General features: G+C 34.0%; 2 protein-coding genes across 2 annotated transcripts in view; one reads left to right on the forward strand and one right to left on the reverse strand.

Moving 5' to 3' along the window:
- Window positions 1-11,336, reverse strand: part of LOC134270702 (F-box DNA helicase 1-like) — a 36,238-nt gene extending 24,902 nt beyond the window's left edge. Inside the window, exons 1-9 of the mRNA XM_062752951.1 lie at window positions 10,165-11,336; window positions 9,663-9,799; window positions 8,409-8,541; window positions 7,896-8,083; window positions 6,746-6,859; window positions 5,512-5,609; window positions 5,268-5,346; window positions 1,228-1,317; window positions 898-1,120 (exon numbers count right to left, since the gene is read on the reverse strand). Coding sequence (XP_062608935.1) covers window positions 898-1,120; window positions 1,228-1,317; window positions 5,268-5,346; window positions 5,512-5,609; window positions 6,746-6,859; window positions 7,896-8,083; window positions 8,409-8,541; window positions 9,663-9,799; window positions 10,165-11,253 — 2,151 coding nt within the window. The 5' untranslated portion in view covers window positions 11,254-11,336. The remainder of the gene's footprint in view (window positions 1-897; window positions 1,121-1,227; window positions 1,318-5,267; window positions 5,347-5,511; window positions 5,610-6,745; window positions 6,860-7,895; window positions 8,084-8,408; window positions 8,542-9,662; window positions 9,800-10,164) is intronic.
- Window positions 11,337-13,618: 2,282 nt separating this feature from the next.
- LOC134270706 (histone H1-delta-like) lies at window positions 13,619-14,847 on the forward strand. Its single transcript, XM_062752955.1, has one exon. The coding sequence runs from the start codon at window positions 13,682-13,684 to the stop codon at window positions 14,261-14,263; it is 582 nt and encodes a 193-aa protein (XP_062608939.1). The 5' UTR covers window positions 13,619-13,681; the 3' UTR covers window positions 14,264-14,847.
- Window positions 14,848-16,245: the final 1,398 nt, after the last annotated feature.

The raw sequence follows: 16,245 nt of genomic DNA on the forward strand, positions 1-16,245 counted from the left end.
AGTATTAAAGACAAGTGTTCGATTGTCTTGTTATTTTTTGTTCCTTTTTAAAGCCTGATTCGGAGTTAAGTGTCCATGTTACTTACATAATTTCTCCTTTTTTGAAACTAGAAATAAAAATTGTGACTTTTTAAATCAATTCCATTTAATATAACATTAAACATGATTTCATCATAACTTATTCATTCCATTATTTTTATATTTTAACAACTTGTTAAATTCTAGTAACATGTTACTTGTTTAGTGCTTATGTACGTAACGGTGTCCACTGGTAATCTTGGATATATTTTCTAATTATAATGGAATAAGGCAGAAATAAGTCATGCAATAAAACATGCAAACAAGTGTTTATATACTTCAAAAAGGATTCACCAGAAAAGAATAGCTTATTGATATAAAAAACAGTCACTGTGGACTCCAAGTTACGTACATAAAATTTCAGACATGCTTGTACATTTGGACACCTATCTCCTCTTTAAGACTTCAGATTATCTTCCCAACAATTTTTTTCAGAAGCAGGAAGGGTACTGACTCAATTAATATACATAAATTATGAAATTGATTATTTTTAAAAAATAACCCTTTGGTCACACATCTGAACTCAGTACTGAAGAATGAGTTATTTACAAAGCAATGAATTTTATTAGCAAAATCGATGATACTGGAATTTTTTTGCTCATGAAAATTTCATTTACTCATTTTTCATGTTATACAAAAGATTACAAAAAGAAACAAACAATTCTCAAAATTAGTGAAAATTTTAACTCTCTTATTTATAATCAATTACTAGCAAAAAAATAAACAGACCATAATCTTTGTTTATCAAAGAAATTTACAAATGAAATTTTTTGTAGTCTTTGATGCAAACCTACTTCGTCCCACCTCCAGTATACTAACCTGCCTCTTATTTGGATCAATTTCGGTTCTCACTCCATTGTCATTCATGCTGTGGCTTGGAACATGCTCCAGGGAGATGTTCTGGTCCGCTGAGGAAAAGAATGTCTTTAAGGTGTCCTGTACAAGCTTGGCTCGGATGAACAGGTTGTCTCCCTTCCGGGACGGTAGAATTTGAGTGACTGAGTACACAGACAGATCACGCAGCTTATTGGCGTCTTTGTACCTGAAATTTGTGTGATTTTGTCAAGGGATCTACATGTAGAATGATCAGTGTGTAAAATTATCAGCGTGTAAAATGATCAGATCTTGGAGAAAACAAAATGTCCTTACTTCCTTCCCACTGCTTTGAAGGCTAATGAATGTCCAGTCTGGCACTCTACATTCTTAGGAAATGTTGTTTTGGCATGATCACAAACAGACCTAAACATAATCCAAAATTTTATATAATTCTTGTTTTATTATATACCGGTAAGTAAAATTAATAAAAGTAATGTACTACATCGCTCACCTGAGCACTGTGGCTAGGAAAAAGGAGAATTGGTTTAAACTTGAAAAGCTTAATTCACAATAACGTTTGTCCCAAGACCAATCATGGCTTTGCTATAATCTTGAGAAGAAGATTTTTAAAGAATTTTCCTATACATTTCTATGTAAAACTTTGGTTGGCCATTTTGGCCCCGCCCTACCCCTGGGGGCCATGATTTGAACAAACTTGAATCTACACTACCTGAGGATGCTTCCATATAAATATGATCAATTATGGCTTTGCTATTCTTGAGAAGAAGATGTTTAAAGAAGTTTCCTATATATTTCAATGTAAAACTTTGGTCGGCCATTGAAGGGCCCGCCTTTACCCCTGGGGGTCATGATTTAGAGAAACAAATGGCATTTTTAAAAAATCTTCACTACCTGAGGATGCTTCCATATAAATATGATCAATTATGGCTTTGCTATTCTTGAGAAGAAGATTTTTAAAGAATTTTCCTATACATTTCTATGTAAAACCACTGGGCTATTTTGGCCCTGCCCTACCCCTGGGGGTCATGATTAGAACAAACTTGAATCTACACTACCTGAGGATGCTCTCATATAAATATGATCAATTATGGCTTTGCTATATATAGGAAAAGATTTTTAAAGAATTTTCCTTTACATTTCTATGTAAAACTTTGGTCGGCCATTTTGGCCCCGCCCTACCCCCAGGGGCCATGATTTGAACAAACCTTTAATCTACACTACCTGAGGATGCTTCCATATAAATAATCAATTATGGCTTTGTTATTCTTGAGAAGAAGACTTTTAAAGAATTTTCCTATACATTTCTATGTAAAACTTTGGTCGGCCATTTTGGCCCCGCCCTACCTGTGGGGGTCATGACTTGAACAAACTTGAATCTACACTACCTGAGGAAGCTTCCATATAAATATGATCAATTATGGCTCTGCCATTCTTGAGAAGAAGATTTTTAAAGAATTATCCTATATATTTCTATGTAAAACCAGTTGGCCATTTTGAAACTCGCCCTACCCCTTGGGGGTCATGATTTGAACAAACTTGAATCTACACTACCTGAGGATGCTTCCATATAAATATGATCAATTTTGGCTTTGCTAATATATGAGAAAAGATTTTTAAAGAATTTTCCCATATATTTCTATGTAAAACTTTGGTCGGCCATTTTGGCCCCGCCCTACCCGTGGGGGTCATGACTTGAACAAACTTTAATCGACACTACCTGAGGATGCTTCCATATAAATATGATCAATTATGGCTTTGCTATTCTTGAGGAGAAGATTTTTAAAGAATTTTCCTTTACATTTCTATGTAAAACTTTGGTCGGACATTTTGGCCCCGCCCTACCCCCAGGGGTCATGATTTGAACAAACTTGAATCTACACTAACTGTGCATGCTTCCATATAAATATGTCATTCTTGAGAAGATTTTTAAAGAATTTTCCTATATATTTCTATGTAAAACTTTGAAATTCGGCCATTTTGGCCCCGCCCTACCTGTGGGGGTCATGACTATAACAAACTTGTATTTTCTACACTACCTGACCTAAGCTTCCATATAAATATGATCAATTATGTACAAAGCTCTGCCATTCTTGAGAAGAAGATTTTTAAAGAATTTTCCTATATATTTCTATGTAAAACTTTATATGGCCATTTTGACCCCGCCCTACCCCTTGGGGGTCATGATTTGAACAAACTTGAATCTACACTACCTGAGGATGCTTCCATATAAATATGATCAATTATGGCTTTGCTATTCTTGAGAAGAAGATTTTTAAAGAATTTTCCCATATATTTCTATGTAAAACTTTGGTCGGCCATTTTGGCCCTGCCCTACCCCTGGGGGTCATGACTTGAACAAACTTGAATCTACACTACCTGAGGATGCTTCCATATAAATATGATCAATTATGGCTTTGCTATTCTTGAGGAGAAGATTTTTAAAGAATTTTCCTTTACATTTCTATGTAAAACTTTGGTCGGCCATTTTGGCCCCGCCCTACCCCCAGGGGCCATGATTTGAACAAACCTTAAATCTACACTACCTGAGGATGTTTCCATATAAATATGATCAATTATGGCTTTGTTATTCTTGAGAAGATTTTTAAAGAATTTCCTAATATATTTCTATGTAAAACTTTGGTCGGCCATTTTGGCCCCGCCTTAAAATATTACCCCCGGGGGTCATGATTTGAACAAACTTGAATCTACACTACCTGAGGATGCTTCCATATAAATATGATCAATTATGGCTTTGCTATTCTTGAGAAGAAGATTTTTAAAGAATTTTTCTTTATATTTCTGTGTAAAACTTTGGTCGGCCATTTTGGCCCCGCCCTACCCCGGGGGTCATGACTTGAACAAACTTAAATCTACACTACCTGAAGATGTTTCCCCTTAAGTTTTATCTTTCCTGGCACAGTGGTTCTTGAGAAGAAGATTTTTAAAACATGCCACCAAATTTTCATTAATTCCCAATTATCTCCCCTTGGAAGAGGGCGTGGCCCTTCATTTGAACAAACTTGAATCCCCTTTACCCAAGGATACTTTGTTGCAAGTTTGATTGAAATTGGCCCAGCGGTTCTTGAGAAGAAGTCGAAAATGTGAAAAGTTTACAGACAGCTAGACAGACAGACGGACAGACAGACAGACGGACAGACGGACGCTGGACAAAATGTGATCAGAAAAGCTCATGTGAGCCTTCGGCTCAGGTGAGCTAATAAAAGTAATGTTCAATTGATAACATCGTCGCAAACCACGGCCAAAACGTATGATCCTCTCCCATTCTGGCCGTGGTTGAATGAGAAAAGAATTTCTCATAGTTCATTAAAATATTGACCAATGCGAGTAAACCAGTCGGATAATGAACTTTGATGTGACCTTTCAATATCCAATCGCAGTGTACAAAACATTTCTTGTATACTGTTGATGTAAATTGATTTCAATTGCAATGGAAACAAAACTTGTCATTGACTGAATATGACATCACAATAGAGAGAGAACCATGCGCGCATAAATTCTGCGTAGTTGCTATTTTTTGGAATATCACCTGTCGTCAAGCACTGTTGACTGTTGCTACGCTGGCGGGCATGGCTTCATTATTCAGCAGGTAAAAGTGTTTTTTAACAAATGTTTCTCGAACAATCAGATTAACTTATTTACATGAAAGTATAATATCTTAAATTATCTCACAACCACTTAACAACTTGAAAGGTCTTTCATTCTGAACCTAGGTACCACATGATAAATTGTAAGATCTTTTATTATGAACCAGATTACCACAATATACATTTTATGTGTTCTTTACTTTATCAATAAAAATACTGTTTTGTCTTTTCTCTCAAACAACTTTAGAAGCATACTTGTTAAAAATTAGTTACAAAGCCCTACTTGATATAATAACTCTTTTAGCCCTACCTATCATAACCACTCATATTGCCCTACCTATCATAATCACTCATATTGCCCTATCTGTTAAAAACCACTCATATTGCCCTACCTATCATAACCACTGATATTGCCCTATCTGTTATAAACCACTCATATTGCCCTACCTATCATAACCACTCATATTGCCCTATCTGTTATAAACCACTCATATTGCCCTACCTATCAGAATCACTCATATTGCCCTATCTGTTAAAAACCACTCATATTGCCCTACTATCATAACCACTCATATTGCCCTACCTGTTATAAACCACTCATATTGCCCTACCTAACATAACCACTCATATTGCCCTACCTATCATAACCACTCATATTGCCCTACCTATCATAATCACTCATATTGCCCTATCTGTTAAAAAACACTCATATTGCCCTACCTATCATAATCACACATATTGCCTTACCTGTTATAAACCACCAACAGAAACTTGCTGTTTGGTCGGAGCTGAGTGTAGCGAACTAGTGTTGATGTTTTACCGGTTCCTACAAATAGTATGGACTACATGTATGTTATTTTGCTTAACATACACAGTCATAAATTATTTTGCAATAAACAATGTTTATCATGATAAATGTAGTAACAAAAACCTCCAAAAGCAAAACTATAACATGTCTAAAATAGATATTTATAAAGGATGGAACACAAACCTGCAAATGCCATGATCTTGATTACTTCCCCTGGCTGTACATTGTGATTAACAATTCTTAGTTGTTCATGTGTTAATTTTACAACAGCATCTGCCCGACTGCAAATAAAAACAAAGATTATTTTTGTCATATTTGAAATTTGTAACTGTATTAATAATTTATTATTAAGAATTCAATATACAAAATATGAAAGCTGTTCATTAAAATTCAATATTGATACAATAGAAAACCATTAAGAGTTTTCCACAATAAAATGCATGATGTGTTGAATGAAAAAAATATTTGCATTTTAACTAATCCCAAGACAATATATCCTTTAAATTCAGCTTGACATTGTTCAACACTAAGGCCAAAAATTGTGTCAATTTCCAAATTATTTGAAAAATATATATGATTTCATATACAGACAATACCTATATAAGTATTGGAGGCTTTCATAATTCATTTATTTATATTCATTAAAAAACACTTGTTTAGATAAGTTTAAATGGAAACTTGCTGCTTATCTGTACCTGGTAATAAATTGCTGATAATATATTGCTAACCTGTATTTCACCACCAACCAATCATTTATTAATAACCTGTACAGTAAAACTCGGTTATAGCGAAGTCCTGGGGACCTGTGAATTTAATTTGCTATATCCGTAATTCGTTATATCCGTATAAGGAATTCGTATAACCATATATAGCGAATTCGCAATATGCATGTTTTCCTTAAAGTGTTACTACAAAATATGTTAGGGAAGCACGTATTACAAAACATACCTTCGATATCTAAAGTTTTATTATTAAATGAATTTTATATACAGATGCTAAAAGAAAATAAAGTCAGTTCAATTTATCAAATTTTGAGATCTTTGAAAGTTCGTTGTAAAAGATGTAAATTTCATTATATTTAATCTCAAGGGGTTCATTATAACCGTAAAATTTTAAAAAGATTTGTTTAAGAATTTTGCCGGGGAACCAGAAAAACTTCGCTGTATCTGTGCATTCACTATATCCGTGTTCGTACTAAAAGAGTTTTACTGTAATTCATTCCTAACTTATAACTTATTACCTACCTGTAATAAATTACAGACTTGTGATCCTGAAATTTATTATTATCCTGTAATAAATTGCTATCCTGTAATTGATTACTTCCTCAGAATTATTAACTGCTTACCTGTAAATAACTGCTTACCTGTAAATAACTGCTTGCCTGTAAATAACTGCTTACCTGTAAATAACAGCTTACCTGTAAGACATGATGCTTTGCTGCCCTCCCCTGAGTGCTGGTCTCAGATCACCACAATAAGACACAGATGTATTCTCAAACAAATACAGGGCATAGAACAACCGGTAATGCATTCTGTAAAAGTATGAGCAATATTGCTTGTGAACATGGTGAATATTAACACTTGATTATACAAGAATCCAACCTTTACCTAACAGAGGCTTAAGACCCAAATTTTTTTAAGTGGATCTCGGTATCTCTTTTAAAACATAATTTCACACAAATACATAAGTATATCATGGTATGCAGAAATAATAACAACTGCCTTCATTTCAATTGTTGCACCATCAAACAAATTAATTACAGGAACCAGAAGTCTCTGTCGAGACTGAAGCTCTACTGGTTTGTACTTATAGCAAAGGAAAAGTACTTAAGCAGTTGGGAATTGAAACATACCAACAGCAATAAATAGAATAATGATCCTTGATAAAGTCTCTTTATGTTCTTAGTGTAGTCTACTTGTGTGCCAAGTTATACTGAAATCAGACCAAAACTGTAGGAGGAGTAGCATTTTGAAACAATTTTACAAAAATTTCTATTTTTAGTAACCATGGCAACAACGTTCATCGAAATCAAAAACCGATATAAAGAATTATGTATCTTAGTGTATTCTATTTGTGTGCCAAGTTATACTGAAATCAGACCAAAACTATAGGAGGAGTGGCATACTGAAAGAATTTCACAGAAATTTCTAATTTTAGTTACCACGGCAACACCGTTTATCGAAATCAAAAACCAATACATAGAATTATGTATCTTGGTTAGTCACACAAATGTAGGAGTATAGCATTTTAAAGGAATTTCACAGAAATTTCTATTTTTAGTTACCATGGCAACACTGCTTATTGAAATCAAAAACCGATACACAGAATTATGTATCTTAGTGTAGTCTACTTGTGTGCCAAGTTATATTGAAATTAGACCAAAACTGTAGGAGTAGCATTTTGAAAAATTGTTTACAGACAGACAGACAGACAGTTGCACCATCAAACAAATTATTTACAGGAAAAATTAGATCAGATACCTTGTACCGATCTTGGATATGTCATCAGTAAATTTATTTTGACATGATCAGACATACTCAGTGGAGCATAAATATCTCATCACTCACCCATTCCATACAGCTCGTCTTCTGAGGAATTTCATCACCAGCAAAATGGAGGCACAGCAGTACAGCATCTCCAGAATGTCCTCTGTCAGACAAGTAGAGCGAGCCATACAACTTATAACTTCCTGTACATCCCCTACTGTCTCCGAGATCACGACGAGGGTCACTATCGTACTCCACGGGTTCGGAACCTGTAGCAATCACAATCTGTCTTCTTAGATTACAAGTCATTTATTTTAAATTCATTATCTTGTCAAATTCTGGTGATATTTTTTTTTTAAAACAGTCACACTTCCCATTATCATGATATTATTATTGTAAATACCCTGTACATTATTATGTTTTGTTTATTCAACTATGAGCTTCATACTCACTTCCCATGTTTTTTTGTTTTTTTTTACAATAATCAATCTGTTATTTAATTTTTTTTGTAATCACATATTTACTGAGTCAATTTATATACAAAATATAGAAGAAAAATAATAGGTGAATGAATTTGATTTCCTGTATATTTACCCCATCAATAATGAGTTCTGGCATCCTCTCCGCCAGCAGAGCTTTAGCCCAGGTGTATTTCTTGTGACCCTCTAGCTTTTCCACGATGTCTCTGTACACCGACATAGGGAAGGAATAAAATGATTTGAAATACCTGAAAAAATATCACATTACAAACTCGTAAGGGGTGTTAAGAAAGTTCGTTCCATGATGAAATATTTTCGAAAATTTCAAAGAAGTGCTTCACTAAAGAGATGAATTTCCTAGTCTGATAAAATCACAAGAGTGTGCTTTAGATTGATAGCAATTCATTTCTAGCAGGAAGTTAGGGGTTTTCTTTCATATGAAAATATATGTGACATCTTTAAAGCACTGGAATGATACAAATGCTGGTCATTTTGAGTGAAAATAAAAGATAATTTACTTTCGTTTCTTCACATCTTATCTTGCATCAGAAAAGCTGATGAGCTAATAGGTATAAGAACGATAGACCACTTTTCAAAAGAATTCGATAGGTTTGTCATTTTGAAATTTTTTCACCGACTTCAAAATTTTTGCATAGTATTTGAAAGGATGTTTTGACTTGTGCGCTTAATATACCCGGTACGTCAAAGATTATTAGATATACTTCATCCCTAATTTTTATGAACAGACATTATCTGTTTTAATACTGCCCTCTCCTTACTGATTCCACAAAAGACAGGTAAAACCTTATCGGTAGCAAGAATGAACTCTGTAAACATGGAATATCACAAAAAATAAATATCTTCTCGTCATATTTCTTTTTTGAAAATAAAAGAAAATGCGGAATGAACTTTCTTAACACCCTTTCTATATCTATTGTATTCAAATTTATTGAAGACAAAAATAATCATGTTCATCTGCATTGCTGAAAATACTAGCATAATACTTAACTTTTTCAGACTTTTGAAAGCAAAAATAGTGACTGATAAATATTGGACCTCATCTATAGAACCTTCCTAATGAGCCCACAAAGATACTCATCTAATGAGTTCAGTAAAATGCTCCCCAGATAGGCCCACTAAGATAGCTGATCTTCACCTAATGAGTTCAGTAAGAAACTTAACCATTAAAATAGCTGTAAATAATCACTGATGAGTCCATAAGATCCTCAGATAAAAAAATCACCTTGATGAGTCCACTTAGAATATCACCTAATGAGTTCAGTAAGATGCTCACCTGATGAGACCAGTAGGATACTCACTTAACAAGTCAAGTAAGATACTCATTTCATGAGTCAAGTAAGATGCTCACCTGATGAGACCAGTAAGATACTCAGATGTATTCATCATTCCATTCTCCCTCATGATCATCCTGACAGCAAGCTTGGACTCGTTGGAATTCTGATTATCTTTCTTCAGCTTATAGTAAAGTTTCTTCCACCTCATAAACTAAACAAATTATAAAATAGTATTTTACAAATCAGACTTTGTCTTCAAAAATTAAAATTGAAACTATAGAATTTCATTAACATATAACAGTGGACTCAATCAGTATATTTTAAATACAATACTGTTTATGCTTCTTGCCACTCCCTACCTTTGGCTCATGCATTCACCTTTGTTATTAGGTCATGTCTACCACAATCATAGTGATAAACAGTACAACAGTACAAATAGTGTGTTTGTTTTAACCCATTTGGCTTATATTTTAATTTTGATATAATCCTAATGGTAAAGAAATAAAGTGATTATCTTTTTCATAAAAAAGATTACATAACATTATTTTAAATGAGGCAAACATTAAATACTTATACCTTCTCTTGTGAAATAACCTCATTCCATCTAACGCAAACTCTGTTGCAATTCAAACAAAGATCCAAAATAGGCAACTGACAGAATATTTTTTGTAGCAGTTCATCTGGAAGTTTATCAAAGTAATTTATTTTTTCAGCAGGCTGGTATCCGAGAAGTCCAAATTTAGAATCTGTTGCCACTTCAGCTGTACACAAAGCATCATCATCTGAAGAGTTCATTTCTTCCATTTCTTTTGAAAACAAAGCTGCTTTTGTCTTTGGCACCTTAGATAGGATAGGCAAAGATTTTCCTCCTTCATTTCTTTTTCTTTTCCTCTGTGGAATATTTTTGGCCAAATTCTTTTGTCCTTCAAACAATGCTTTCACAACATCAGTCCTTTCAGTATTTTTCATCTTTTGTACACAATTGGACTGTTGACTAGATGTAGGTGAATCTAAATCTGTGGTGTAAATTGATGACGAGTTTCCGAGCAGTTTGATGGGAGAATACATTTTTGAAGGTGTTCTATTGTGACTGCCTGAAGGTTGATTAGATGTTGCTGGAGACCTGCTTGTAGAGTCAGAGTCACTAATATAAATGGCGGAAGCAGAAGACTCCCCAGATAACTGATGGGATCTTGGTGAAGCTGCATTGAACTGGGGTTTTCCATGAAAATCATTTTCATTTGAGCTAAAATAGGAAGTGAGGCTTTTCTGGTTTGAAGGCATGTTTGACTTCACATTTCTAGTTGTTTTCTTTGGCGTTTCTGTGCCTTCATTAGAGATTTTCGATGGCGTGCCTTCATGACTGGGCAGCTCTGGACAAGTCTCTTGTTGGTGAAAATTTGCGGCTGACTGAAATCCAAAGGCACAGTCTGATGAATTCTTATTACAATTATTCATTCTGTTCTTTTGTGTTCTATAAATTGGAAGCAACTGTTGATTTCTTCCTCTCCTAATGCCATTCAAGAGAGGATCTGAGAGACTTGAACTCCCCTCAGCTGTCCTGGCAAGGGAAAAACAGTCCACTCTGTCCAGATGAATTTTACGCCGCTTTAGAAATGCTCTCTGGTCTTTAAGCTCTACACTTCCATTACTGTTTAGCATCATTTTCCGTCATGATCCATAATGTTGAAAAATACACTTTTTATTTTCCCTCATATTCAAAGCTTCCGGCTGTAGCGTTTCCAGTAACTCGTACATAAGTATTTCGAGAGTCTTTGCATACAATCAAAGACATAATACGATTCATATGTAACATTAGATATATTGGGACAGCGCATCCTTTTAAGTTAAGTTTATTTTATCTTGCTGCAGTATTCAGAGAAGGAAGCAACAATTTTTGATTTCTTTAAAAAAAAGAAGGGGGGTATCAGAAAAAAAATATATCTATATGTAAGTAAATAATTTTTTTTTAAATCGACATTTTGTAAAGTGAGCAACAAATAATATGAGCTCTTTATCCGACTATAAACGAATGTTTCCATAATTTTTTTAAAAAAATGATTGGCAAGGTTTCATATTTTTTTTTGGGGGGGGGGGGGGTCAAATTTTGAGCATTCCAGGAAACAGAATTATAAAAATTTCAAATGTTTCAACATAAGGGGAATTTGATATGAAAATGAATTCAACCATCAACAGACACTCAAGATAATAATAATGAGAATTCTGAAATCTTGAAAGTAAAGAGAAGATCTTATTTAGTTTTGAAAGGGAGAAAAAGAAAAGGGAACAAATGAACAAAACGAGACCATGGCTTCTCAGTGGTACTGACCAATAAACAAGTGAATAAAAAGGAAAACTTTGATCTGATCATAATATTGTATTGTAGTGTAAATCTATTTGAAATGCATTGCTTGATCTAAACTGTTAATTTCTGATTAACTTAAACATTATGCAAGAGATAAATATCAACTTTTCACGCTGTTTATTTTAATACAATACAGTTATACAATAGCAAAAAATTTACATTTGTACCTTAATCTCAAATGGAGAAAACTAACATAGGCCCTTGGCCTCCGCTGTTCAATCCATATTCATATTGTATACTTTTTTGTATTAATTATGACTAAAATACTCTTAAACTATAATTACAATATATAATGATCTAGAATGTATACATACATAATTGCATTTGACATCTGTACAATGTAACATAATTTAATATAAACACACGTGTAATGATAATAAAGATTAAGTCCTAGCTGCATGTTTACATGTATTTTTCATCATGCGCATATATTCTGCAGTCGTCAGAGACATATACATATTATGTAACTGTACAAGCTCTTTAATTTTACAATTATCATGATCTGCATGTTTAATATTGTGGTTACTGCACATAAAATTACTTCTGCGTAAAAGATTTGGGGATTCAGGAATTTCTTGTTTCCAAAGAATAGTTTGTTCTTTGATTACGCATCCACATTATCATGATTATACGAGAGAAATTCGTAAATGTAAAAAAAAAATGTGCTCTAAAAATTCATCATAAGCAAATTACATATATAAAATATTCTTATATTAATTGCTTAGTCAACATAAAGAAAATTAAAGTTGCTGATTCAGAGAAAATGTTTTTTGTTTAAAGAAAAAAAAAATCGGACGCCATGACATAAAAAAAACTTGACTGAATTTTGAATGATTTAGGATGTTGTGACAAGGAAGAGTTTCAGAAAAACTAATATATTACATTCAACAGACGTCAATAAAGAAATGTTCGATAACCACGTTCATTGCTCGTTTTACTTTTTAGCCAAATCGTCGAAAGCCATTTCACAACAAACTATACACTGAAGATAAAATGGAGGCCATTTTTGCTAATGAGGTCCGACAACATGCAATCAGAATTTGCCAAAAACACAAATTACCGTCCATTCTGAGTCAAATCCTTGAAAGGAAACCTTTCTACACATTTGATAGAATATAAAAGTGAATACTTCATGTCTCACAACAAATTTTCACGTTAGAAAAAACTCCGACCTTTTTATTATACACAACAGTGGTAGAAATGTCAGCGCTCCATTTTGTGTTTGAAAGCTGTACTTAAATTGATTAAAACCATCAATCTCAGTGTAAATAAAAGGAACCCATGATAAAAAATTCAAGATGGATATCATAGCTTTCTTTTCCAATTAGTATGTCCATCCAAAACCGTGAATTAGAACTTTTCTACATATTTTGAATGCATTCATATGCGAATTAAGTTGTCTTCTTTTGTATAAAAACTTCTTTTTCAACAAGAAAAAATAATTATATTTGTTTCTAAATTTATTTTGTATATACTTTTGAATATGCTTTATCTAATTTCATTTTTTCTAAATTTTACAAATGTCACATTCGTAAGAAAACTGCCCAAGAACACAACCTTAAAGCACAATTCATGTAGATTTCCTTGTCAGCCATGCAACTCTGTGTTTATTGATTGGGTGCTCTCTACGACGTCCGCGCTACACTAATATATTGCGGCGGACAAGTTTAAACCTCATAATACTTTTTGTTCAGCGAACAGACAAGAAGCGGAAAAATTATAGCAAACATGGCAGACGCAACTGATGTCCCATCTAAGAAGACCCCTAAAAAGAAGACTGCATCCAAGCCGAAGAAACCCGCGGACCATCCCAAGTATTTGGACATGGTTGTAACAGCGATCAAGGCACTGAAGGAAAGAAAAGGATCATCCAGACAGGCCATTGTCAAGTATGTACAAAGTAACAACAAGGTCGGTGAGGATACGGCTAAAGTCAATACGAGGGTGAAAGTAGCACTAAGAAACGGAGTGAAAAGTGGCGCTTTGAAACAGACTAAAGGTGTTGGAGCCCAAGGTCGATTTAGTCTTGGAGAGAAAAAAGCCGGAGTCAAGAAACCCAAGGCAGCTAAGAAACCAAAATCTCCCGCCAAGAAACCCAAAGTAAAGAAACCTAAGGCAGCGAAGAAACCCGCGGGGGAAAAGAAGGCAAAGAAGCCGAAGAAAGCCTCGCCAAAGAAAGTTAAGGCCGCGAAACCAAAGGCTGCCAAACCCAAGTCACCCAAAAAATCACCGAAGAAGGCGAAGGCAGCGAAACCTAAGAAGGCCAAGACTCCAAAGAAAACCGGAGCCAAGAAAGCCGCAAAGAAGTGAGAGACTGTTCAGTCATCGTTGTCTGAGCACATCGCAGTGAAATCAAAAGCCCTTTTAAGGGCTAACAATTCCTTCGAAAAGATGCTTTCAATACTAGTTATGATAAGAGAAACGTGTGTTGTGGTAGAACAACCAGCATCGCAAACCAAGGGGTGTAATTCACTCTTGCTTCTGTAAGCAGTGGGAGGTGGATTCTACCCCGTGGCTGCGACAATGCTGTCTTGTTACGGTAATGTTTTTAAGGTATTGACAGAGTTTTTTCATGGTTTTAGGGGGTGGGGGACATTGACATAGAGCAGATTGGAGGGAGTGGGGGTATGTTGGCGAAAACTATTATGATAATTTTTAAAGATATGTGTGATATTTATATAAATATAATATATATATAAATATTAGGGTAATATATATGTATTTTTTTATTTCAAATGTAACTGATTTTATTAACTCGTTATGCAGGCCTAATACATATTGATAATGCGGTACATGTACAAGCTCAGTATATTAAATATTATCTTATTGTCTGAAAAGGTCAGCACTTACTGCATTCTACGGACAGATTGCAACTAAAGTAAAATTTTCCCCAATGGATTTTTTTTTTTTTGAGAGGGGATCTGACTTAAATTCAAATTATTTATTGATTCACGAAAAGTCATGAAAAATGTTGGCATACATGATACAGCCATGTTACACACAAAATGAATTAGAGTTATTCCTCTTTGTACAATTAAATGAAGTAAGGCTAATCTACTTCTAGGTCAATTTTCAAAAGTCAGATATTCGAATGATTTTAAATATTTATATGGATTTTCAGAAATCATTACTTCTTTGGAAAAACAAAGAGAGATAAATGTAAAATTTTGGTAGGTCTCGTGTTTTTCACTACAGAAATCAACGGAAAAGGGAAAATATATTTAAAACATCCCCCCCCCCCCCGTGAAACAAAAATTCCTTTCTTTGTACGGGTAATATGGACTGTTATTTCACAAATTCATACCAAAGCTTTTTGTGTTTCACGGGGGGAACATATATATGTTTGTATACAAAAAAATTCTTATTTTTTTCAGCAATTTCCAAGTGCTTTAATTACAACTGAAACATTATAATTTACTAATATATATGCTTAATTTTATATGCATTAAACATAAGAAAAGATTCAAGAAACAATTATTCATATCCAAGACTATTTCAGATTTGGTGATGCTTTATAGCCCGATTTCAGTGGAAAATGTAGTCTACCACTTATTTCAAGAGCTGGAATTCGGGATATTTTAGCACTGGAATTAATTAATTAAGATATTTAATCAATTACCATTGCATTAATCTTTGTATTAAACAAAGATTTTATGGCCAAATTGTTATCAATATAATGAAGTCTAACCTATTTTTGAATTAAATGGTTGTAAAATGTAGGCGGGAATCGGGAGTTACCGTTCATATTTCTTTATATAGTAGCGCAGGACTTGAACTACTTGTAATCCTCAGGGGTCCTGAGTCAACACGTTGCCGTCCATCGACAACGCGTTGAATCATGACCACTGGCTCGCTAGGATTTTACTTGTAGGAGTAACACACTGTGTTTATTGATATGGTTATAAAAACTTATTTTTGCAGGCCCGTAGGAAGCAATTTAATGGGGGAGGGGGCACATGCAGTCATAATTTTTAGCTGGGGGTGGGCACTATCAACTACCAAACATTCCTTGACAAGCATCAAAATAATGGTCATTAGACGATTTTATTGAGGGGACAAAAGCATACAGGAGCTTAGTTTTCTATTGTATTCTATATATCGGCAAAATTATTTGAGGTGGGTGTGGAGGAGTAAATTTTGATTTTGATTACTTGTAGAAAATTTAAGTTTTACTTAGTATTTTGAATTAAGTATCATTTACAGATATATTTCTTAATTACATTTTCCATGTTGTCCAACATTTGAGCTTTAATTTATTATCCAAAAAAACTTTCACACATATATGTCCGTCA

This window comes from Saccostrea cucullata, unplaced genomic scaffold (assembly GCF_032062105.1).
Source record: "Saccostrea cucullata isolate Sc308-1 unplaced genomic scaffold, CSIRO_AGI_Scuc_v1 ctg199, whole genome shotgun sequence".
NCBI classification, from domain to species: domain Eukaryota; kingdom Metazoa; phylum Mollusca; class Bivalvia; order Ostreida; family Ostreidae; genus Saccostrea; species Saccostrea cuccullata.

Coding starts and splice junctions, on each gene's coding strand:
- LOC134270706 (XM_062752955.1), top strand. CDS start 13,682: ATGGCAGACGCAACTGATGTCCCATCTAAGAAGACCCCTAAAAAGAAG.